The sequence below is a fragment of the Orcinus orca genome, chromosome 1, assembly GCF_937001465.1.
Source record: "Orcinus orca chromosome 1, mOrcOrc1.1, whole genome shotgun sequence".
NCBI lineage: Eukaryota > Metazoa > Chordata > Mammalia > Artiodactyla > Delphinidae > Orcinus > Orcinus orca.
In genome coordinates this window covers 175,866,516-175,892,659 of record NC_064559.1, presented here as the reverse complement: position 1 = coordinate 175,892,659, position 26,144 = coordinate 175,866,516, and the positions used below count along the sequence as shown (strand labels likewise).

Genomic DNA, 26,144 nt, shown 5'->3' with positions numbered 1-26,144 from the left:
TATTCCAATCTGGTCTGTTTGCCATCTATCCCAGATACACAGGTGTTATCCTGGAATCTCCCTTCATCATTATCCTAGGGATTCGTTTTCCCTATAGCCTATGTCTTTCTCTTTCTAAGTGTATGCCAGGGTTTTGGTGTTCTATATCCTCTTGTAGCTTCCTGAAACAGATGCATGGAAAGCAAATGCCTGAAAGGTTCTTACTCTACTCTCATATTTGATAGTTTGACTAGATATAGATTTAAGAATTCTGAAAGCATTCTTCCCTTATTTTATAGTTTCTAGTGTTGCTGTTAAGAAATTGCAAGTTATTTTAATTCCTTTATATATGATATCCCCCCTCTTCTCTGGAAGCTTGCAGGATTTTCTCTTTGGTATCAGGGTTATAACATTTCACAATGATAACTTGCTATGTTTCTTTTCATGCATTTTGCTGCACACTTTCCTTTCAGTCTAGAAACCCAGCTTCGTTCATTCTGAGAAATGTTTTTTGTAACAGGTCACTGATGATTTCTTCCCTCTTTATTTTCTCTGTTTTTTCCTTCTGGAACTCCTAATATTCAGATATTGGACCTCCTTGGCTGCTCCTTTAATCTTCTTATCATTTCTCTATTTTCCATCAATTTGTTGTTTTATTCTGCTTTGTGAAAAATTTTTCCAAAAAAATTTCCTAACTTTTCTATTAAATTTTTCATCTTAATATCAGCACTACGTGTTCTCTAAATGTTCCTTTTTAAATATAGCATCCTGCTTTTGGGTTCATGAATACAATATTCTCTCATCTCTCAATGAGGGCAAGGATTTTAGTGTGCTTTGTTCACTGCTGTGTCCCTAGCTCCTGCAACAGTGGCACTCAGATGCTCAAATATTAATAATAAATGTTACCTTTTTGAAGTTTTTTTCTCTCTGCATAATTTCTGTTTCCTTCAAGTTGATTTTTTTCCTATTATTGTTTTTTTCCCCCGCCTGTTTATTTGTTCTGGCCTCTAAATCTGGTAATCCTTGCTTTTTTTGGGTCCAACTTCTAAGACTGGCACAATAAATATGTGATTGGGAGCACTGAACATGTGGTGGACTTTGTCAACTTTGAAATTCAATGTAGTTAGATCCAAGAAGTATGTTATCTGCTGGGAACTCCCTGATGACTATATATTTAGGTCTCTCCTTTTGGACTCTGCTACCACAGAGAAGAATCTTCTAATGTGCTTGTTTGACATGTGTAAGCCCGGCTGCTAGTATTTAGGAGCTAAGTGGAAGAAGGAAGCTGAAGACCCCAGAACATACATTCACTTAATCCCCACTTTCCGCATGGTACCTCCAACATCATCTATGCCTGGTGCCCCAATCCAGAGAGCCTCTATTTTACCCTCTTCTGAGAATAAATCTCCAGCCTCTTACTAGAGTGGTGAGGTTTGGGGGAGGAAATCTAAGGATCTACTTTTTAGACAAACTTTGAAGTAATCCTGCTTTTATCCTCACTACTAGATGTACTTGGTGCTGTTGAATCTTAACTCTTTTGAGAGTTTTATAGTGCAAATCAGCTTGCATCTCAGCTTTCCCCACTTCTGGCTTAGCATTCAGCTTTCTCAGGTATGCTAAATTGTCCTGCTTTTCTGTTTCCCAATTTCTGTTGTTGCTATTTCCTTTTTCATTTTCTTTAGCCTTCTGGATTTACACCCTTCTAAAATCCCTTTACTGTTGTCTTAGTGGGGTTTCAGAAGTCATATTTACCCAGTCCTTACAACTTTATATTAAAATCCTTAAATTAAATTACTTTACCAAGAATCCCTTATATCTTTGAATGCATCTTTTGGTCACATGTTCAGTTCTCTATTTCAGAGACGTTAACTATATTGAATCATCTTTGTATTTCTATTAGATTCTAATTTCAATTATTTTCATTTTCATCTAAATTACTGAATATCTTAAACTTTTCCTCTATGTATATAATTTGATTTTCAGTGGTGTCAGTTCTGCTCTTTGCTATTTTTTAATTAATTAATTCTGTAATTAAGTTATTTGGTCCTCAATTTATTTTCTTAGTTCTATAATATCTTCTTTTATCTCATTTTGTTGTTTTATCATCTCATCACTGAACTCTTATTTATGAAATTCATATTCTACTAAGTTGTTTTGCAGTGGCAGAATTGTATATTTGTAAGGAAATTCTTTCTATTCTACTGAGTTATGTTTTTCTCAGGGCAGGTTTTTGTTATTTTGCAGGGCATTTTTCTTGCTTTCATTTTTGCTATACATTTGCACAGTTGACACACTGATTCTTTTGGTCTTGTTCATGCTTGTTTTATTTATTTTGATATATTATAGATGAATTCTTATCTCTCATCCTCATGTATCTGAGACTGGCTACCATGTGAGTGCTGGATATTTTGTATTCTGTGTACTTTTCTATGGCTTCAGGGAATGATGTGAGTGGGAGGGATGGAAAGGGTATAGGGAACTCACCAAGGTACTGTAGAGTCATTGTCCAATTATTTCTCTTTCCTGAGATTCTGTTAAATATTCTTGTTTCATTCCACATACGTAAGGGGTTACCCCATTCCTATGGAAGGACAGTCTCCAGCTTCACATTATTTCACCTATTCATTTTTTTTAGGATTAGATCTTTTGTTTCTGTTAAAGAGTCAACCTCATTGTTCATTCTCCCTGCTTCATCATTTATTCCCCAGCAGTTGTTCCCATTGCTTCTCAGTCAGAAGAAGATAAATGTACAGATATGTACTCAGTTTGCTTCTTTCCAGATCTGGAGCTATTAGTGAGAATTTGTAGGGTTTCATTAACACATCAGTATAGCTTCTGGGGAGTGGTGATAGGGTGGAGTTGGGAGCCTACTGTTATTCTTTTCTGTTCCTCACCAGAATCTTGTTTCTTTCCTTGGCCACCAATTTTTAAGCTTTATTATGTTTGATTATCTTACTGTGTTTGCTACTGTTGAAATTTCTGCCATTTTTAAAATTAATTTATTTTTCACATTTACTTAGAAACTAGTAGTAGGAAGCTCTGTGATGCAATCTGAAGCATCCACTTTAATCCACAAGTGTTTCTATGCAAGGCTCTAATATAGAACTCTTATCCATAGGGGTAATTGGGCCAACTGAAGCTAGAGTTTAATTTCATTTTCATTAAAATATATACTCTGAAATATGTCTCCTACCTCTGTTGTGCTGGATAGCAAAACAAACAAACAAACAAGCAGGAAAAAACCCACCAACCAGTAAGACATTTCTTTTGCAATTTACTCCTCTTACATTCATTTCATCCAGCCTCCAAACATTTATTAAGCATTCCTATGTACTGGCATCAGGCAGTAAAGCTCTGAGTATAGTGGCTTCTGAGCAAGCAGTCAATAAAATGCTGATTGAAGAAAATGTGACGAGGTTGCCTATGTGCAGCCATTAGGATGGCTACTATCAAAAAAATAGAAAATAACAAGCTTTGATGAGGATATGAAGAAATTATATCCTCATCACAGTTGGTGTGATTGTAAAATGGAAAACAGTACGGAGGTTCCTCAAAAAATAAAAAATAGGAACTATCAAATAATCCAGCAATCCCACCTCTGGATATATATCCAGAAGAATTCAAAGCAGGATGTCAAAGGGATATTTGCACAACCACGTTCACTGCAGCATTATTCACAATAGCCAAGAGGTGGAAGCAACCCAAATGTCCATTGATAGATGAACAGATAGAGAAAATGTGGTGTATACACACAATGGAATTTATGCAGCCTTAAAAGGAAGGAAATTCTGACACATGCTACAATGTGGATAAACCTTGAGGATACTATACTAATTAAGTGAAATAAGCCAGTGACAAAAAGACAAATAGTGCATGATTCCACTTATAAATGATACTTCAAGTAGTCAAATTCAGAAAAACAGAAAGCCAAATGGTGGTTACCAGGGCCTGGGGAGAGCAGATAAGGGAGAGTTGTTGTTTAATGGATACAGAGCTTCAGGTTTGCAAGATGAAGAAGTTCTGGAGATCTGCTTAACAACAATGTCAACATACTTTTAACACTACTGAACTGTACACTTAAATATGGTTAAGGTGGTAAATTTTATGTTGTGTGTTTATCACAATTAAAAAAAAAAAGGAAGTTCTATAACACTGTTGGAAAGACAGTCCTGTTCCCTGTTCTCTCCACAGCTGCTCTGCCCCACTCCTATGCAGGATTTGATTCTACCTTGGCAGCAAAAGACACAGGGAAAAGCTAAGCTTGTGTGGTGAAGAAAAGCCTCCATCCTATCTCATGGGAAAACATTCACATACTTTTGTCAATTTCACACAGTTTAATCTAGTTTTCATTCCCTCTTTCCCATCCACTGGGTGGTTTTACTTTGTTTTAAGACAAGGAGAATTGCCAAAAAGAAAAACCCCAGGGCTTACTTCTGCAGGATGGATCCCTTAATGACCAGCTCCTCATCCAAGTCTGCTTCATTAGCCATGAAGAGCAGCCTCTTTCCTGTGCTGTCCACTCCAATGAAGTCACGCTGCTCCACTGAATCACACACAAAAAAGGAAAATCAAACAAAGCCATTTGCCCCACCTGTATGACTAAGTCAGGGGAGAGGGCACCTGCTCACATTGCTCTTAGAACCAAATACAGGAGTGAGTGCTATGTAACACATACTCACCACAATGTTTAAAACATGGGCAGTCAATTTTTTTTTTGTATTGCTCTAAAGGATATTATTAGGTTAACTGGTGAAGCCTGAATAAAGTCTGTAGATTAAAGTATGGTGCCAATGTAATTTTCTGTTTTAAGAGACTGTGGGGTGTGGGGGAAAGATACACATTGATGTATTAAAGGCAAAGGGAATCATATGTGCAAATTATTCTCATAAATAGCTCGGAAAAATAATAATTACATATATAATATATTGTATATTCATTAGATATACATTGAATATATATTATAAGAGGGAAAGTGGGAGAATACTAGAGCAAATGTTAACATTTGGGGAATCTGGGTAAAGGATATCTGCGATCTTTATACTACTCCTGTAACCTTCTGTAAATGTAAAATTTTATCAAAAATTAAAAGTTAAGGAGGTGATGGATATGTTAATTAGTTTGATGGTGGTATTCATTTCACAACATCTACATATGATGTCAAAACATCATGTTGTATACCTTAAATACAGAATTTTTATTTGTCAAAACTAAACAAGTAGGGGACTTCCCTGGTGGCGCAGTGGTTAAGAATCCGCCTGCCAATGCAGGAGACATGGGTTCAAGCCCTGGTCTGGGAAGATCCCACATGCCGTGGAGCAACTAAGCCCATGAGCCACAACTACTAGCCCGAGTGCCACAGCTACTGAAGCCTGCGTGCCTAGAGCCTGTTCTCCGCAACAAGAGAAGTCACCGCAATGAGAGGCCCGCGCACCGCAACTAAGAGTGGCCCCCGCTCACTGCAACTAGAGAAAGCCCGCATGCAGCAACGAAGACCCAACGCAGCAAAAAATAAAAATAAATAAATAAAAAAAACCTAAACAAGTAAATATCAAAAAATTAACAGTTAAAAAAAACAATGAGGGCCAGTCAAGATACTGCTTAGCCAAATTAAGTAGATGAACCACAAGCCCACTGCATGGCACAGAAAGAAAGTGCAACTGTTTCAATGTAAGTAATAACCTAGGTTTGCTCACTGTGAAAATGGGAATAGCATTTAAGGACATCCACATTTAACCAACATTAACTGTATGTCTACTATGCACTAGATTTTGTGCTGTGTATGGGATGTGGAGAGTTCTCTGGTAGACAATGATCTTATAGGATGCCATATTATTGCTGTCTTCTGTGTTATATATTTCTTTCCCCCAACAAGATTACACACTGTTCAATGGCAGACTTATGATTCCTTTAGATCTCCCACAACATCTAGTGTAGTGTTGAACATTTAATAAAATCTGCTACTAACATCCATACAGTATCTATTTATAGCTTACAAAAGCATTTTCTTTTTTTTTTTTTTTTGCGGTAAGCAGGCCTCTCACTGTTGTGGCTTCTCCCGTTGTGGAGCACAGGCTCCGGATGCGCAGGCTCAGCGGCCATGGCTCACAGGCCCAGCTGCTCCGCGGCATGTGGGATCTTCCCAGACAGGGGCATGAACCCGTATCCCCTGCATTGGCAGGCAGACTCTCAACCGATGCGCCACCAGGGAAGCCCTACAGGAACATTTTCACATAGAGGCAGCATAGCATAAGGATTAAGAAGAGAGCCTCTGAAGCTAGACCACCTGGGTATGAATCCCACTTATTAGTTGTATCTCTTTGAGCAAGATAATAAACTTCCATTCCTCAGTTTCACCTGTAAAATGGGGATAATAGTGCCTACACCTACCTCACAGGATTTTTAGAACTAAATGAGTTAATATTTGTAAAGCTCTATTTAGTGCTATTAACTAAAACATTAAATAAAATGTTTAAGTTTAAAAAATTAAACAAAATACATGCTCTCATTTGATCTTCACAACAATCATATAAAGCAATAATTTAATACCTATTTGAAAGGGAGAAACTAAAAGTTGAGCTCTAGGAAAAATGCTATCTCTAAAGATGAATTTGTCTACCTCCTATTGACAGACAATGGCTACTATATAACTGAACACGCTTCCCTGTTGGCTGCAGCTGCCTATATACCTAAAACCAAATGCTTTACTCAAGTGTATAATGTGTTTAGCTCAGGTTCTTGAAAGCATCCATTCCTTCAGATGGTCTCTGGTTATCTCACAGGCAGTGTTTTAATCTGAATAGGGAGAAACTATCATAAAAAATTACATGTTGTTTTTTTCTAATTACCAAGATAAGTGAACGCCAAAGAAGGAAGGGTAAATAATGCCAATTTGAAGGTAAGTTTTACAGAGAATTTCAATTGAAACTAAATTTTGCAGAGAATTTCAAATGTCACACAGCAACTCTGACACATATCAATTCATCCATTACATGCAAACTTGAGAATATAACAAAGTCTGCAAAGCTCTGATTATGAGGCAACATTTTAAAAAGAAATAACACAGAGATGTTATTTTTGGATATATTTGGAGTGCTTACCCTATCCAACTCCTTAGGCCCACAAAAAACCTTGAATTACTGAATGTCCTGGGAGCAATAATTTCCAAGTCAATTTTTCAGCTATGTTGCACTTCAGTCACATTTCCCTCACTCTCAGGCCCCCCTCCTTGTATTTGCTTCTTTGTAGCTACCATAGTAACTGGGACCTCAGAATATGATACAAATTATAGAAACTTGGACAGGTTTCTTTCTGTTCTGCTTTAACAAAGTGAATTCCACTTGGAAAGCAGAGCAAGAACATTAGAATGTCCATCCTAAGAGAAAGATTTACACAAATAAGGTTAAGAAGGCAGTTAAAACTATGAACTTCCATCTTAAAAAATTCTGTCATAATCAACTATTCATATATTTTTCCAGTTGTTTTTTACTTCTCTGTCTCCTCTACAGTCATTTACTTATTCATTCGTTCATTCAACTAATAAATATATTTGTGCACCACCCCAGTGACAGGCATTATGTTTGGAGTGGGGAATTCCATCTCATTTTATGAGGCCAGGATGATTCTGATGCTAAAACCAGACAAAGATATGACAAAGGAAAATTACAGGCAAAACAAAACATTAGCAAATCAAAACTAACAGTCTATGTAGTAGATTTAAAAGGGTTACAAATTTGTTGTAGCTTTGTCCATCAAGATATAGGGTCGAGAATGTAAGATGGTAGCCACTGTGGAAAACAGTATGGTGGTTCCTCAAAAAATTAAAAACAGAATTACCATATGATCCAACAATTCCACTTCTGGGTATATAACCAAAATAATTGAAAGCAAGGTCTTGACGAGATATTTTTACACCCATGTCCTTAACATTACTCAAAATAGCTAAAATGTAGAAGCAACCCAAATGTCCACCTATGAATTAAATAGATAAGCAAAATGTGGTATATACACATAAGAGAATATTATTCAGCCTTAAAAAGGAAGGAAATCCTGAAATACGCTACAACATAGATAAACCTTGAGGACACTATACTAAGTGAAACAAACCAGTGACAAAAAGACAAATACTGTATGATTCTACTTATATAAGGTACTGAAAGTAGCCAAAATCATACAGACAGAAAACAGATGGTATTTGCCAGGGGCTGGGAGGAGGGGGAAATGGGGATTTATATTTAATGGTTATAAAGTTTCAGTTTTACAAGATGAGAAGAGTTGTGGAGATGGGTGCACAAAATTATAAATGTATTTATTACCACTGAACTATGTTTAAAAAGAGATGGTAAATTTTATGTTACGTGTTTTTTACCACAACAAAAAAATCTGAAGAAAAAAAAGTGCCCACAGAAAAAAAAAAGAAGTGAGGTTAGTAAGGTTAGTTCCTTATCCTTTATATCTAGGCTGGCCTAGTGACTAGCTTTGACTAACAGGAGTGCGGAGAAAGTAACACGGTGTGAGTTCTGAGTTTAGGCCTCAAGAGACCTTGTAGCTTCTTTCTTATTCTCTTAGAACCTGCTGCTGCTGCTGTGAACAAGTCTGGGCTAGCCTCCTGTATAAGAGACTAAATGGAAAGAGAAACTCAGCTGTCACAGCTAAGGCCCTAGACATACTCGTGAGTTCAGCTGTGGCAGGCTGCCTCTAAGAATGATAACTGCTTCCTGGCATGCACACCCTTCTGTATCCCCTCCCCTTGAGTATGGGCTGGCCTGGCTACTTGCTTCTACCAACAAAAAGTGGCAAAAGTAATCAGATGTTACTTTTGTGATTAGGTTACATAAGTTCATAACTTATGTGTTGCTAGAAGATTCTCACCCTTTCTCCTTGGAGAAAGGAGAGTCCATTTAATAAATGAAGGAAGGAAAAAGAGACATCTATATGGAAAACAAGATTAAACTAGATGCCAAACTCACACCATATACAAGACACAATTCTATTTGGATCAAGGAATTATGTGTCAAGCATAAATCTTTAAAATTCTTATTAGAAAATAGGTTAAGGACTTCCCTGGTGGCACAGTGGTTAAGAATCCACCTGCCAATGCAGGGGACATGGGTTTGAGCCCTGGTCCGGGAAGATTCCACATGCTGCGGAGCAACTAAGCCCATGTGCCACAACTATGGAGGCCTGCGCTCTAGAGCCCGCAAGCCACAGTTACTGAAGCCTGTGCACCTAGAGCCCATGCTCTGCAACAAGAGAAGCCACCGCAATGAGAAGCCCGTGCACCACAACAAAGACCCAATGCAGCCAAAAATAAATAAATAATTAAATAATTAAAAAAAAAAAAGAAAATATAAGTTAACATTGTTCAGAACTTGCAGTAGGGAGTTCAAGACACAAAAGATGCTTTTAAAATTTTGGTAATGGGCTTCCCTGGTGGTGCAGTGGTTGAGAGTCCGCCTGCTCATGCAGGGGACGCAGGTTCGTGCCCCGGTCCAGGAAGATCCCACATGCTGCGGAGCGGCTAAGCCCGTGAGCCATGGCCGCTGAGCCTGCGCGTCCGGAGCCTGTGCTCCGCAACGGGAGAGGCCACAACAGTGAGAGGCCCGCGTACCTCAAAGAAAAAAAAAAATTTCTGGTATATTTGATTATATTAAAGTTAAGAATTTTTGTTCATAAGACGTTTTAAAGAAAGTGAGAAAAGTTTTCCCATTTTCTTTTGGGAAACTATGTTTGCAGTATATCCAACTGACAAACGAGTGGTAAGAATACAAATCAGTAAGAAAAGTGCAAATAACTCATTGAAAACTAGGCAAAATATATAAACAGGCATTTCACAGAAGAGAAAATAAATATGACCAGTGAACAAATATTCAACCTCGAGAGACCAAGGGAATGTACACAAAGATCACAATGAGATAAGATACCATTTTACTTCTGCTCAACTGACGCAAAGAATCTGACAACGCGGAGTGCTGGAGAGTAGATGGAGCAACGAATTCTTTTAAATCTCTGGTAGTTGGGGAAACTGATATAAACACTTTGGAAAAGAGTAAAACTGTTTACCATTATCCCCAAAATTGAACATTCTTATATTCTATGACCCAGCAATTCTATTAAGAAACTCTTACATGTGCCCATTAAACATATGTACATAAATGTTCATAACAGCACTGGTGACAACAGCAAAAATTTGGAATCAATCTAAACCCCCATTGCTTGAAAAGTGAATAAATAAACTGTAGTGTATTTATACAGGGCAATTTTGTATAGCACTCAAAATGAAGAAACTGTAGCTGCCTGTAATACAATACTGGAAAAAGTTAAGTCCCAGTAGATTACATCCATCATGCTATCTTTTTAAATAAAATTAGAAGCAACTAAAAAATATATCAGGACTTCCCTGGTGGCACAGTGGTTAAGAATCTGCCTGCCAGTGCAGGGGACACGAGTTCAATCCCTGGTCTGGGAAGGTCCCACATGCCACAGAGCAACTAAGCCTGTGCGCCACAGCTACTGAGCCTGTGCTCTAGAGCCCGTGAGCCACAACTACTGAGCTGGCGTGCCACAAATACTAAAGCCCGCATGCCTAGAGCTCGTGCTCTGCAAGAGAAACCACTGCAATAAGAAGTCCGTGCACCACAATGAAGAGTAGCCCCTGTTCGCCGCAACTAGAGAAAGCCTGCACACAGCAACAAGGACCCAACACAGCCAAAAATAAATAAATAAAATTTTAAAAATACATATATATCAATATATATTTTTAGAATACATAAATTTGAGATAAAGGAAAGCCAAAAAAAAAAGATAAACAAGATTTAGTAAGGTGTTGATAATTACCTTAGATGGGGACAATAGTGAGTTGGGAGGGTTGGTAAGATCACATTGGTAGACGTTTTAAAGTTTGAGTTGAGTGGTGGGTTAAAAAAAAAAAAAGATTAGTATTTTCATTTTATTTGGATATATATACCCAGGAGTGGAACTGCTGAATCATATGGTAGTTCTATTTTTAGCTTTCTGAGGAACCTCCATGCTGTTTTCCACAGTGGCTGCACCAGTTTACATTCCCACCAGCAGTGTACAAAGTTTCCCCTTTCTTCACAGCCTTGCCAAAGCTTGTTATTTGTAATGACAGCCATTCTGACAGATGTGAGGTAACATCTCATTGTGGTTTTCATTTGCATTTCTGAAAAGACACATGCACCCCAATGCTCATAGCAGTTATTATTTATAACAGCTAAGATATGGAAGCAACCTAAGTGTCCATCAAATGAATAAAGAAGATGTAGTATATATATATATATATATATATATATATACACACACACACACACACACACACAATGGAATACTAATCAGCCACAAAAAAGAATGAAAATTTTGCCATTTGTAACAACATGGAGGGACCTGGAAGGTATTATGCTTACTTAGTGAAATAAGTCAGATGAGAAAGACAAACACTGTATGTTACCACTTACATGTGGAATTTAAAACATAAAACAAAAAAGAAAATATAACAAAAAAGAAATAGACTAACAGATATAGACAACAAACTAGTGGTTACCAGTGGGGAGACGGAAGGTGGAGAGGCAAGATAGGGGTAGGGGATTAAGAAGTACAAAGAACTATGTATAAAATAAGTAAGCTAAAAGGATATATTGTACAGCACATGGAATATAGCCAATATTTTAAAATAACTATAAATGGAGTATAATCTTTAAAACTTGTGGATCACCATGTTGTATACTTGAAACTTATATAATATTGTAAACCAACTATACATCACTGAAAATAAAACAGGCAAACAAAATAGAGAATTACAGTCTAAGAGAACATGAAACGTATTAGTTCACTTAATTTTTTTTAAAGGTAATTAATCTGAGAAAAAATTTTTAGAACTGAGGACTTGAATTTTCAGATTGAAAGGCCCATTAGCATCCAACACAGGGGATGACATTAAACTATATTAAGGCATATCAATGTGAAATTTAGAAGTTTAGAAACAATAAGATCCTATAAGCTTCTAGAAAGGAAAAAAAATGGTCTCATACAAAAAGAATCAAGAATCACAATGGTGTTGGACTTAAGAGAAAAGCTAAAAGATACTGAAATAATACTTTCAAAATTTTGAGGGGACAGGATTTCCAAGGGAAGTTTATACCCAGCCGCCCCCTGCAAAAAAGTGGATATAAACAAAGAAAGAGGAAAATATGAGGTTCAAGATATGAGAGTGAAGGGTGAACCTAAAATGACAGTTACACAGCAGAGCAACTAGTCCAGAATCTAGGAGAGAGATCTTTAAGAATTTGAAATTGAGGGAAACAGTGTGTTGGAAAGTAATGAGAGGAAACTCACACAACTGGGGTTAAGGCTGAATTAGTAATAAATACATAGAAAATAAAGCAAATGAAAAAAATGAGACAATTAATTTTTAGGAAAATAAAAGGAAGAAAGAGAAAAGTAACAATATACTACAGGTTCAGCTGTGAATACCATGTATACATTCAAAATAATGTAAACCTCAGATATTCAGTTAATCAACACTGCAATATAAGTAACTACATTAGGAAGCTGAGGAGACTGGAAGTTTGCATGCGTGTGGTGGGGGCAGAAGGTGTGGTAAAATAGAACTAAATCTTTAACTTTCATAGTAGGAAGTAAATAGATAATTCCTAAAACTAAAAATATCAAGACATAACGAACAAAAGCATGTTATTTGAGAGGTGGGGTTAAATGTGAAAAAAATTAGCTAAAAATGTTGAAAGTGGCTGCCTCTGAGTGAGGTGAAGAGAGACAAGATGGGGGTTGTTATTTATTATACCTTGGAGAATTACATTACTTTAAAAATTATGGGCATATAAAACACTGATAGAAATTAAAACTAAATTAAAAAAAAAAAGAAGTAGAAAGCCCAGGCTATGGAGTTAGAAGGCACGGGTTCAAGTTCTGATTCTACCACTTACCACTGATGTGATATTGAACAACTATCCACAAAGTGCTGTTAGGCCATAGATGGATATAAAAGTTGGTAAATAACAAAACTGCCTAGCCCCATTCATTGGATTTTACCTTATGAGCAAACCTTGATTATTTATGTTTCTCATATAGGACTTAGCATAGATTTTATACATAGTATGTCCTAAATTCAATGACTACATCAAAATTTAATGCATTTGTTAGTCAGGGATCTGATTTCATACCAACTACCCAATCTGTACCTAAGTAAATTGCTCAACTCCTTTTTTTCAAATATCATGTCTTTAAAACATATTTCCCTGTAACTAAGACATTAAACTGTTCCCTGTATTTTGTACATGCTCCTATTATTGTACTTGTCACATTGTGACACACAATTTCTAGCATATTTGAACTTATTTCTGTATACTGTTTCCTCAATCACAAGAATTTCAGTTTTGAGTATGCAGGGATTTCAAGTCACTTCTGTTGGATATAATTAGGAAAAAAAAGGGGGGGCAGTGCGAGTAGAATTAAGAAGAGAAAAAAGATAAGTAGAAGCCTAAGCAGGAATAGAAGGTTTTTGCTTTTTTTCTTTTTTTTCAGTAGAGCTTTGAGAAAAATCAAGGAAGCTGAAGCAAAAGAAATATAGGCTCAGAACTGCCTGCCAGCATTTAATACAGAGGGAGCTAAGCTGATTGAGAGGTGACAATCAAGTGACAGCTTTCACTTCTGAGATTATTAAGCACTTTGATATATACTAGTTCTAGTCTGAACCAAAGCTGTATATAACTCTGAGAACTAGGAAGGAGTTTTAGAAATATTACAGTGAACTGGATACGTTAAAAAATAATTTCCTAGAACTTTTTCCATTTCATATATCCCAAGAGACACGGTGGAACTATAGAGATAATAGTCAATAATTTGTGTCATAAAATCATAGTAGCATTAAACATTTGCACACAAGAATGTCCAGAAAAAAAAAGCCCCTTAGTAAACATGTTAATCTGTAATTAAGCAAAATAAACATACTATGTTCTCACTGAAATTGAGAAAGAAGGAAATCTTGGATTTTCTAACAAGCAAGGGATGGTAAGTGAAAATTAATTATCTTTACACAACTGGTTGGTTGAATCCATATTGCGAAACCTGGATACAAAGGGCCAACTATAGTGTCAAGTAGCAGATCACATGCTTTACAAACATCTCATTTAATTCTCACACAAAAATCCCCAAAGGATTCAGTCTCATTTTACAGCTAAAGAAAATGAAGTTCAGGTCAGTTAGACAATTTGTCCAAGACCACCAGTTTTTGAGTGTTGAAGCCCACCCAGTCTGAACTCCAGAACCTGTGCTTTTAACAGCCATGCTACAGCAGTAGCTGTTTAATTTAAAAATCTTGAAAACATTTCTAAACACGAATTAATAGGCAATGGGAATTCCCTGTCCAGTGTTTAGGACTACATGCTTCCATTGCAGGGGGCACGGGTTCAATCCCTGGTCGGGGAACTAAGATCCCACAAGCTGCGTGGTGTGGCAAAAAAAAAAAAAGAAAAGAAAAGAAAAAAAAATTAATAGGCAATGTAGTGTCAGTTTGCTAAACTTATATTGCTGAAACTCAGGCTCTTATAATACCCACTCATGAATCTAACTACAGCTCAGACTCAAATTTTTAGGATTTAAACATCTAGGGCTTGAATTTACTTTCTCTTACCTCAGGGGCAATAAGAGCTACCTTTATAGGCAGGCCCTTCAACCCATTCACTAATATCTACTGACTGGTCACCACCGGCCATAACTGAGCCAGACGCTGGGGATAAAGTGAACAAACTGGACATGACCCCTATTCTCACGGAGCTTATAGTCCAGTAGAGGAGAGAGTAAGAGAGTAGGGCTGCCATATGTAGGCAAACAAGGGACTATAATTTCATATTAGAGGGTCAAGCAAGAACTCTCTCAGCAAATAACTTGAAGGCTAAGCTGGATTTAGAGTGCATGTGTTGTGGGTAAGGGGAGAGCATTTCTGGTAGAGAACATCATGTGTAAAGGGTTGTAGCAGGAAAAAAACAACAGTCCAAAAAATCCAAACATAAGTTTGATCCTGCCCTCCTCAGTATCTACAGCTCCTACAAATCTGAGAAGGAAGTGGCAACAGGGAGAACGATGGCTCCTGAAACATCTAGCCATTAGGCATTCTCCAATAAGCCAGTAAGAACACAATTTGGGAAACTTGGACCTAAGGGATCTAGACTATTGAACCATATCTGAGAACGAGAGAACTGCAGGCTGTTCTGGCACATAAGAGCAGCCAAGAGGCACGCCAAATACACAATGAGAAATTCAGGATTCTTTTAAAAAAGTGCTTATCACTGAAATGCATAGCATTCCATGGTAAGAATTTAAAACTCATTTAGGTGAAACTTAGCTGTCAAACATAACAAAATATAGATATTGAGGAGTTCAAAATTTCATGTTAAGAATGAAAAATCTATAACACAAATCTGATTATGACATTTTCTTGTTTAAAATTCCTCAAACAACTCCCCACTGTTTTGGGGATAAAGTTCAAACTCTTTAGTCTAATCCCTGTATTCTCTCCAGTACCATTTCCTGCTTCCCTGCCCTCCATACTCACACTATAACCATACAGCAAGTTACAAGTATACATCATACCTTTTCAAAGAGAATAGAAGAGCCAACATAAAGGGACTTCCACTAACCACGCTGTGACAACTTAAGCATCAAAACATTTTTTTTTTCTCATTGAATGGGTATACCATAATTTATTTATTTATTTTATTTATTTATTTATTTAGTTAATTGGAGTATAATTGCTTTACAATGGTGTGTTAGTTTCTGCTTTATAACAAGGTGAATCAGTTATACATATACATATGTTCCCATATCTCTTCCCTCTTGCCTCTCCCTCCCTCCTACCCTCCCTATCCCACCCCTCCAGGCGGTCACAAAGCACCGAGCTGATCTCCCTGTGCTAAGCATCGAAACATTAAAAAATGAATAGATAGATAATAGTTACAGTTAATTTAAAATAAAATTGTGAAAAGCTACACATTTATAATGATACTTAAGAGATAAAGGCTAATATGTAATGTAATAAAAAGTTATAATACCAAGAAGAGTAACTATAGTAGGGTATTTGATTTTTTTAAATTGTTATAAGTAGAGGAGTGTGAAAAAAAGAAAACATTAATATTTGTAAAATATACATATGTTTATAAAGTCTGGATACACAGTTGTTTTTATCTGTATAGGTAGAAAAGGCTGAATACAGGGAATTGTGAGTAAGCAAACCAGACCTCACAGAAGTAGAAACTATGTCAAGAACAAAAGGACTAATCCACATGAGAAGCATACATAACAACAAGGTAGAAAGAGGATTCAACAATTGATCTGCACCAATGATTGCTTTAACAGAAAAAGCAACTAGAAAGAAGTTTCAATGCTATAATCCAAAATTACAAGTTAACCAAACGCCCTGAAGAAGAGAGCTGAAAGTACAAACTACATTACTTAAATCCTAGGAATGAACATTCTAGGTGGCTCTATTAATAATAGTCAGATACTAATAAGCCATACATAGCTTCTAATAATTGCAACAGACTGCATCAATATATAATGACAGGACAATGGGTTACATAATTCTGAAAAAAAACCTAAAGAAAAACCTAAAGAACACATCATTCCAGGGAAAAACTCCAGGGAAAAAACACATCATTCCAGGAAAAACTAAAACCTATATAAAAAGTATGATCTAACAAAGCTTTTTGGTCATAAGTTCAGTTTTGGTTTTTTTTACTATTTATTTATTTGGTTGCACCAGGTCTTGGTTGCAGCATGTAGAGTCCTCAGTTACTGCTCGCTGGCTCCTTAGTTGTGGCACGTGGGCTCTTTAGTTGTGGCATGCGAACTCTTAGTTGTGGCATGCATGTGGGATCTAGTTCCCTGACCAGAGATCGAACCCGGGCCCCCTGCATTGGGAGCACAGAGTCTTAACCACCGTGCCACCAGGGAAGTCCCATAAGTTCAGTTATTAAAAGTAGCCCAGTCATAGAATCAGTGACTCAGGTTTGAAATAATCTGGGAAAAGCAGTCATGAACTATGCCTTAACTAAAAATCAATAACAAGTCAATAACGCAAATTCTATAACCCTGGCTGGACTAGAGTATTATTCCTTTTCTTTTTGGTCTGGTAAGATTACTATAACTCTCTGAAGATTAAAAAAAAAATAACCCACTACTAGAATCAAACATACTAAATTTTTAATAATAATTTTAATTGCTTAAAGATATCTAATTTAATTTGTAATTAAATTTTAATTATTTTTATTTTTATTATTTTTTTTTTTTTGCGGTACGCGGGCCTCTCACTGCTGTGGCCTCTCCCGTCGCGGAGCACAGGCTCCGGACGCGCAGGCCCAGCAGCCATGGCTCACGGGCCCAGCCGCTCCGCGGCATGTAGGATCCTCCCAGACCGGGTCAGGAACCCGTGTCCCCTGCATCGGCAGGCGGACTCCCAACCACTGCGCCACCAGGGAAGCCCAAATTTTAATTATTTTTAAACATTGATTTTAAATTAGATTTTTTGGTTTCTTAGTATATGTATTCAATTATTTGAGTTTTAAACACAATGCAAACAGTTCTGAGTGCTCCTCTGCAGACAAAAGCCTCTTGGATGGTACAGAATCTAATCAATAGTTATAAGCCTCTTCAAATCAGTGACTGTGTCTTATTTGACTTTATGTCATCAACCTCTAGCATAGTAGAGTCAGTTCTCAATAAATGTTTCTTAAGTGAAAACATGAATGATAATAATAATTATAAGAACCCAACAAACAAATAAATCAAACTCTAGTCTCCTTACCTGCTTTTTTTTTCCCCTTTTGACCTGGAACTGGTTCTAAGCCATCTTGACCTTTTCTCATTAACATAGCAAGCGATGCATCATGAGCTCTGAACAGGTCCACTACCTCATGTAAGGCAACATCTGTTATCAGATCACAGCTCAGGACCAGTACATCTGTCTGTCAAATGGAGAAGGGGAAATGTCAATATCACAAAGGACAATGGATCACACAAATCATCACAGGATAAACTTACAACGTCTTCAAAGAACACAAACTGCACACTTGCCCTCAAACCTTTTTTATAGCAGTAGCACAGGTAAAATAAATGGGGTCGTTCTAATTGAGCTGTGTTGGGGGAGGGTCTGGAATTCCTACCTCCCCTTTGTGTACGCCTTACTGCTGCTGTCCCTGAGGCACCTCTGGAATCCTGGGCTCTAAGGAACAGAGTATGAAAACTACCACGTTGTCTATTTCTGTGACGATGGAGTTAATGATCTTAAATTTATACATCCCTTTACAGTTCAAAAAGCACTTTGGCAAAGTTTGATGATTCAATATGGTTATGAAATACTTTATTTTAAAGCACTCACTTTGATTGGAAGATTAGGATTGATACATACACATTATTGATACTATGTATAAAATAGATAACTAATGAGAACATACTGTATAGCACAGGGAACTCTACTTAATGCAATGTGGTGACCTAAATGGGAAGGAAATCCAAAAAGGAGGGGATATATGTATATGTATAGCTGATTCATTTTACTGTACAGTAGAAACTAACACAACATAGTAATGCAACTATAATACCATAAAAATTAATTTAAAAAAACTTAAAGTCACTTTTCTACAATACTAGGAAATAACTAACACATGAATATATTATAATGTGCCCTTCTTTGGAAAATCAGTCTAGCTAATAAACAATTATAATACAACCTCAGGTATGTATAAAAGCACTCATTTAATCCTCATAACAGTACAGGTTCTGCTATTTTAAAAAGTCTGAAAAACACTGGAGTAAATTATTCCAGATTTAAGAATAAAGTAAATATCTACATGGAAATTTCTGTAAGTGGCTCCAACTTTTCTAAGATTTTAATTTAAAATCAAGATTCCTGCTTTGGGGGAAAATATAGATAATTTCAACTTACATTCTAGGAAAGCAAAGAATCATACTTGCTCAGGAAGTGACTCAACCATCAGAATGCCTTATCTTACTGCCTGCAATTTCTTATTCCGAATACAGAATCTGTACCAGAACTGTCATTTCCTTTTCTACATCTAACTCATTGTTTGTAGCTTAAACAATTCCTTTTGAAGGCCTCTTAAGTTTAAGAAGTTCAAATTTGGATTTTTTTCTACTCTTCTACTTAAGGCTCTCTTAATTCTTTCTGGATCTTAACTGAGCTAAAAAAAAAAAAAAGTTCCTATAAACATCATCTTCTTAGGAAAAAAAAATTCCTTAAGTCTGCAGCTCACCATCCAGGAACTGTCAAACATTAACAGATCAGCCCACATACATGCAAGCTAAGGAAGAAATAGCTTGCAGAATCCTACTTCTTGTTAACAATGCTTAGAAAGGAGGAAGTATGGACCATTTACTAAAGACATGTCACTTACAGCAGTACAGAAGTTGCCCCATTTCTTTATAATGAAAATGAGAGTTTGTTGAAGAAAAAAAATCCTTTCTATTTTTCTAAGTTTCTTTAATAAGATGACTGATTTCTGCAAGCTGACTGTTCCACAATAAATTTAATTATTAAGTGTACTCCACAGTGAAGAAAACAACCCCAATGCAGATGCCTCTCAAGTGGTGACAATGTTGTCTTGGAAAATAAATGCTGTTATCATTCAATATCTGCAAAAAATAAACCTGTCAGCATAGTGAAGATCAAACAAGTCCTGCATAATTGTGAACAGTCTGCAGCCTCATTCACCTCTTTGCTTTTAGATGACTTTTTGCTAAGCTGAATGCAAAATCCCCAAGGAGCACAAGGAACAGAGCCCTCCCCCGTGTCTGGCTGCCATCTGTTCTCAGCGTGAAAAGAAAGGCTTCAGTCTGAAAGGGCAGGGCCTGGGATACAGATGGAGGTGCTATTCCATCAGGCCCTCTTCCTGCCTCTGCTCCCAGAGAATGCACCACTCTCACTGAGACCAAACACATTCCCGTCTTCTCTGCAACTCCACTTCCAAAGGAAAGTCTCTGCTGACAAACTGTACTTCATTTCCAAAGCTAGAAATCCTGGAAGAAGAAACTGAAGTCTAAAAGGAAAATGAAATCATCCTTACATCTTCGTAATGCTATCTATTTTTCTTTACATTTTAATAAAAGTTGTAACAGGAAGAAAATTAAATGACTATTTTTTAATTTTTACTCTAAAAATGAAAAGCCCATTCTAGAAATGCAAATGTTCTTCTACTAAAGTGGAAAAACTGTTAAGAGCCAGAAGTATTTCTGATCATGTGTGACCACAAACCATGAATAAACATAGACTGTTTGGACTGTGAAGCAACTGTATATCTTAACTTGAAAGTTCCTGGGACACACCAACCCTCAGCTGCCTTGTGTTTTGGGCGACCAGTTCTTTTCTAACACCACAGTATGCCTCATCTTCTGCAGAGACCAACTGGCATCTCCAAAGACCTCCCTATTCACTATTCTAACAGTCCTCAGTGAGCTTTATCCCAAGCCTGCTCCTCTAGAGGAACCAGGGCAATGTCAAGGGCAAAAAGCACAGCTCTAAAGGACAGCAAATGTGTGCATTTTCCACCAAGTGGAAACATACAAGGTCTTCAAGGGAAAGTAGAAGATAGCACTTTAGTATTCAAGATACCCAGGAATTCAAAATTCAAACTGCTGCCAATTAGTCTTGGCTAAAGCAGACAAATAAAGTTTAGAAAACCCAATTACCAAGCCATGGCAAAGCCCAGAAATCTGTCATTATAAGAACATTTTCAATCAAGCCAAAACCATTGAGTAAAACTAGAAGAAAAAAACAAAACCGGATGTATGTGTGTGTGGTGGTAATGCTGGGGTAGGAGGTAGGGAGAGCTATGGGGACTAGCCTCTTTTCTTTTCCTGGAAGCTGTTCCATGACAGATTGTTATAAATAACACAATCTGGCAAACAATTTCCTACAGAAAGGAGAAAGAAAAACACACTTACTCTCCTGGAAAAAAACTGTCAGGGCAGTTTTTCACCATGCTTTTACCCACGCAGCACTTCCACAAACAATGGCTATGATCCATATCACCACCCTACACTCCACCCCTGCCCATACGGAACTAATGAATTCAGCTACTTGGTGTGACTGTGAATGGTCACAATTTACATTACCTATGTGGTCCAATCCCAATCCAATCCCCAAGAGTAGTTTGGTGCTTTAATAATTACTGATGGCTAACTACAACGGAGACCTCACTATGCTCAATTCTGGTTGAAATACTTGGAAAAGATTCCCAGTCTGCAGTCCCCAAAGTGTTCAGCAAAGAGCCAACTGCCACTTTGTTTTTACTAAGGTTTGACCAGCAGGTGCAGGAAGGAATTACCAACTTAGTATGTAAATAAGAAATGTGATAATCCTTAGGCTTAGAACGAAGTATCCTTCCTCTGCTCCTTAGCTTATAGTGTCACCACTATCTAGGATCTGAAGACAGAAAGCTGGCCATAGCCTAGGGCTGAAGTCTTCTCTTTCCTACCCAGTACCCCTTCCTCACATCTCACTGATCCCAAGTCCTCCTCTTTTATTTCCACTGCACTGTCTTAGTTCAGGCCTCAAAATATTTTTCCAGTCTTTTTTTTTTTAACTTAAAAAAATTATTTATTTTTGGCTGTTTTGGGTCTTCGTTGCTGCGTGTGGGCTTTCTCTGGTTGCGGCAAGCGGGGGCTACTCTTTGTTGAGGTGCGCAGGCTTCTCATTGTGGTGGCTTCTCTTGTTGCAGAGCATGGGCTCTAGGCACACGGGCTTCAGCAGTTGTGGCTTGCGGGCTCTAGAGCGCAGGCTCTGTAGCTGTGGTGCACGGGCTTAGTTGCTCCGCAGCATGCGGGATCTTCCCGGACCAGGGCTCGAACCTGTGTCCCCTGCATTGACAGGTGGATTCTTAACCACTGCGCCACCAGGGAAGCCCTTTTCCAGTCTCTTAACTGGTCTTTCTCACAGCAGTTTTCCCATATTCTAATCCATACTCCAATTTCCACTGCTTATTTAATTTTTCTGCTTAAAGACACCCTAAAATAGTGTTCTCCAAACCAAAAAATAAAAATAAAAAAAAGATAAACACTTATCCACTTATTCTCACTTAAAATATTTATTTAAAAACACACAAATCGGGACTTCCCTGGTGGCACAGTGGATAAGAATCCGTCTGCCAATGCAGGGACACGGGTTCAAGCCCTGGTCCGGGAAGATTCCACATGCCATGGAGCAACTAAGCCCGTGCGCCACAACTACTGAGCCTGTGCTCTGGAGCCCGTGAGCCACAACTACTGAGCCCGTGTGCTGCAACTACTGAAGCCCACACGCCTATAACCTGTGCTCCACAACAAGAGAAGCCACCACAATGAGAAGCCCACGCACTGCAACAAAGAGTAGCCCCCACTCACCGCAACTAGAGAAAGCCCGCACGCAGCAATGACGACCCAATGCAGCCAAAAATAAAAAAATAAAGAAAACCCCAAAACACACAAGTCACTATAAATGATATAATATGCTCTTTCTATAACATATATAAAAATAGATTTAAAAGAAGAGATAAAATTAAAAAGAACTAGATACTCTAATTTATTTATTTATAAATGTTCTAATATCTACCTCTGGAACTCCATCCTGCACACCCTCTGGCTTTGAGAAGACTCCATTTTGGAGATCATTACTCCACAGGATTGAGTTCAAATTGCTTAGCATGACATTAAGCGTCTTCAAAATATGACTCCACCTACCTAATTCAGCCTTCTTTCTCACAATCCTCCCTCCACATAGTTAATGTTAATTTGCTAGAGTAAACTGCCAAGAATGCATTCCCTAGTCTCTCTTTCCACCCCACCACACATTCATCAATCAAGATTCTGGTCTTGTCACAATTATCAGAAAGGGAAGAGCCAATATATTATCTCATCTAGAGATGAAGTCTTTTCTGATCCATTACTGACCTCAAATCACTAAACTGGATTACAATTTTTTTCCCATCTAGACTTTGAGCTTCATAAGGAGCTCTTTTACCTTTGTATCCCCAGAGTTCAACCTGCTACGGGCAAACAAAAGCATCAGTAAATGTTGGCACACTTCCTGTCACCTCCTTGTCCTTGTTTAAAGTTGACTCAAAGATTGAAGACCTAAATGTAAGATCAGACACTATAAATCTCTTAGAGGAAAACATAGGAAAAACACTCTGTGACATAAACCACAGCAAGATCTTTTTGACCCACCTCCTAGAGTAATCAAAAGAAAAACAAAAATAAACAAATGGGACCTAATGAAACTTAAAAGCTTTTGCACAGCAAAAGAAACCATAAACAAGATGAAAAGACAACCCTCAGAATGGGAGAATATATTTGCAAAACGAAGCTACAGACAAAGGATTAATCTCCAAAATATACAAACAGCTCATGGAGCTCAATGTCAAAAAAACAAACAAACGGGCTTCCCTGGTGGCGCAGTGGTTGAGAATCTGCCTGCCAATGCAGGGGACACGGGTTCGAGCCCTGGTCTGGGAGGATCCCACATGCTGCGGAGCAACTGGGCCCATGAGTCACAGCTACTGAGCCTGTGCGTCTGGAGCCTGTGCTCCGCAACGAGAGGCTGCGATGGTGAGAGGCCCGTGCACCGCAATGAAGAGTGGCCCCCGCTTGCCACAAATAGAGAAAGCCCTCGGACAGAAACTAAGACCCAACAGAGCAAAGGTAAATAAATAAATTAATAAACTCCTACCCCCAATATCTTCTTAAAAAAAAAAACAAAAAAAAACAACCCAATTAAAAAATGGGCAGAAGACCTAAATAGACATTTCACCAAAGAAGACATACAGATGGCCAAGAGGCACGTGAAAAGGGGCTCAACATCAATAATTATTAGAGAAATGCAAATCAAAACTACAATGAGGTATCACCTCACGCTGGTCAGAATGGCCATCATCGGAAAATCTACAAACGACAATTGCTGGAGAGGGTGTGGAGAAAAGGGAACCCTCTTGCACTGTTGGTGGGAATGTAAATTGATACCACCACTGTGGAGAATAGTATGGAAGTTCCTAAAAAACTAAAAAGAGAACTACCATACGACCCAGCAATCCCACTACTGGGCATATACCCTGAGAAAACCATAATTCAAAAAGAGTCATGTACCACAATGTTCACTGCAGCTCTATTTACAACAGCCAGGACATGGAAACAACCTAAATGTCCAATGACAGATTAATGGATAAAGATGTGGTACATATATACAATGGAATATTACTCAGCCATAAAAAGGAACAAAATTGGGTCATTTGTAGAGACATGGATGGACCTAGAGTCTGTCATACAGAGGGAAGTAAGCCAGTAAGAGAAAAACAAATATCATATATTAACGTATATATGTGCAATCTAGAAAAATGGTACAGATGAACCTATTTGCAGGGCAGGAATGCAGACACAGATGTAGAGAACGGACGTGTGGACATAGCGGGGGAAGGGGAGGGTGTGATGAATTGGGAGATCAGGACTGACATATATACAATACCATGTGTAAAATAGACTGCTAGGTGGAACATGCTATAAAGCACAGGAAGCTCAGCTCGGTGATCTGTGACAACCTAGACAGGTGGGACGGAGGGGGGGTGGGGTGGGAGGGAGGTCCAAGAGGAAGGGGATATAGGTATACATATAGCTGATTCACTTCATTGTACAGCAGAAACTAACACAACATTGTAAAGTAATTATATTTCAATAAAAAAAATCAACAAGAAATCAGTATCTAAATCATACAAGGAACTCTGGCAAATTCAAGTTTTGCTTTTAGAATTTTCCAGAATTTTTTTCTGAATATAGTTGATCCATGGTTGGTTGAATCTGTGGATGTAGAACCCACAGATATGGAGGGCCACAAGTAGATGTTGTAACTTGCATGAACATTGAAAACATGCTAAATGAAAAGAAGCCAGACGTGAAAGTCCATATACTGGATGATTCCATCATATGAAATGTCCAGAACAGGGAAATCTACAGAGACAGAAAGTAGATTAGTGGTTGTTTAAGGTGAACGGGGAGTGCGGGGTGGGGGTGGGGGGGAGAGTAATAGTGAAACGGCTGGGGCTTCTTTTTGAGGTGTTGAAAATGTTCTAAAATTGAGTATGATGATGGTTACACGTATTTGTGAATATACTAAAAACCAGTGTGTTGTACATTCAAATGGGTGAATTGTATGCTATGTGAATTATATTTTAACAAATATACATTTTTGTTTAAACAAGCAAAAAAAAATCCTTTTTTTTTTTTTTTTTTAACTTTTGGCTGCGTTGGGTCTTCGTTGCTGCGAGTGGGCTTTCTCTAGTTGTGGCGAACGGGGGCTACTCTTCATTGTGGTGCGCGGGCTTATCATTGCAGTGGCTTCTCTTGTTTCGGAGCATGGGCTCTAGGTGTGCAGGCTTCAGTAGTTGTGGCTCGCGGGCTCTAGAGCGCAGGCTCAGTAGTTGTGGTGCATGGGCTTAGTTGCTCCACAGCATGTGGCATCTTCCCGGACCAGGGATCAAACCTGTATCCCCTGCATTGGCAAGTGGATTCTTAACCACTGCACCACCAGGGAAGTCCAAAAAAATCCAATTTTAGATGTTTAGAAACATCAGACTTTCTGACAGAGCTGAGTACCCTTTGTAGATATTGTGACTGTTCGGAGTTAGGACAGGGATCACAGAGGTAATTTGGCAGCTTCCTAAAGTAATGAGGCAGGGAACGAACCTGCTGCCTCCAAAGAAGAAAAGACAGAGATATTTGAAAGGAAAGAAATCAGATGCTGCTGTCCTGGACAGCATGGCTAGAGGGTGATATGCTACACTTATAATTTTAAAATGTAGGTTCAATACTTATAGTCATAACATTTTTAGTTGATTCACCTTCCTACGTTAAGTTTTCCTCTTCAGTATAGAACAAATAGAAGAATTCTACTCATCTTTCCTGTGTGAAACTAAAAACTAACTGAGAATGTGTTAATTTCTGTTAAATGAGTTCTACATAAAAATGCTGGTCACTTCCCTTCCAGGATTTAGATATCTGTAATTTAATTTTAATCTCCAAATGCACTGACATTAATAGAGAAATAACAAAAGCTTTTTGTTCTCTCAAATCAAACGTTCGCTTTGAAATAACTTATTATT

The 26,144-nt window shown here is 37.9% G+C and overlaps 1 protein-coding gene across 3 annotated transcripts in view; it reads right to left on the bottom strand.

The window, feature by feature from the left end:
* The window catches only part of EIF2B3 (eukaryotic translation initiation factor 2B subunit gamma), a 170,182-nt gene that overhangs the window by 95,939 nt on the left and 48,099 nt on the right, over window positions 1-26,144 (bottom strand). For all 3 annotated transcript variants that reach the window (XR_004481547.2, XM_004266294.4, XM_004266293.4), the window contains exons 4-5: window positions 17,810-17,969; window positions 4,411-4,522 (exon numbers count right to left, since the gene is read on the bottom strand). Coding sequence is in view for 2 of the 3 variants with exons in the window: in XM_004266294.4 (XP_004266342.1) it covers window positions 4,411-4,522; window positions 17,810-17,969 (272 nt within the window). In the remaining variant the exon portion in view is untranslated. The remainder of the gene's footprint in view (window positions 1-4,410; window positions 4,523-17,809; window positions 17,970-26,144) is intronic.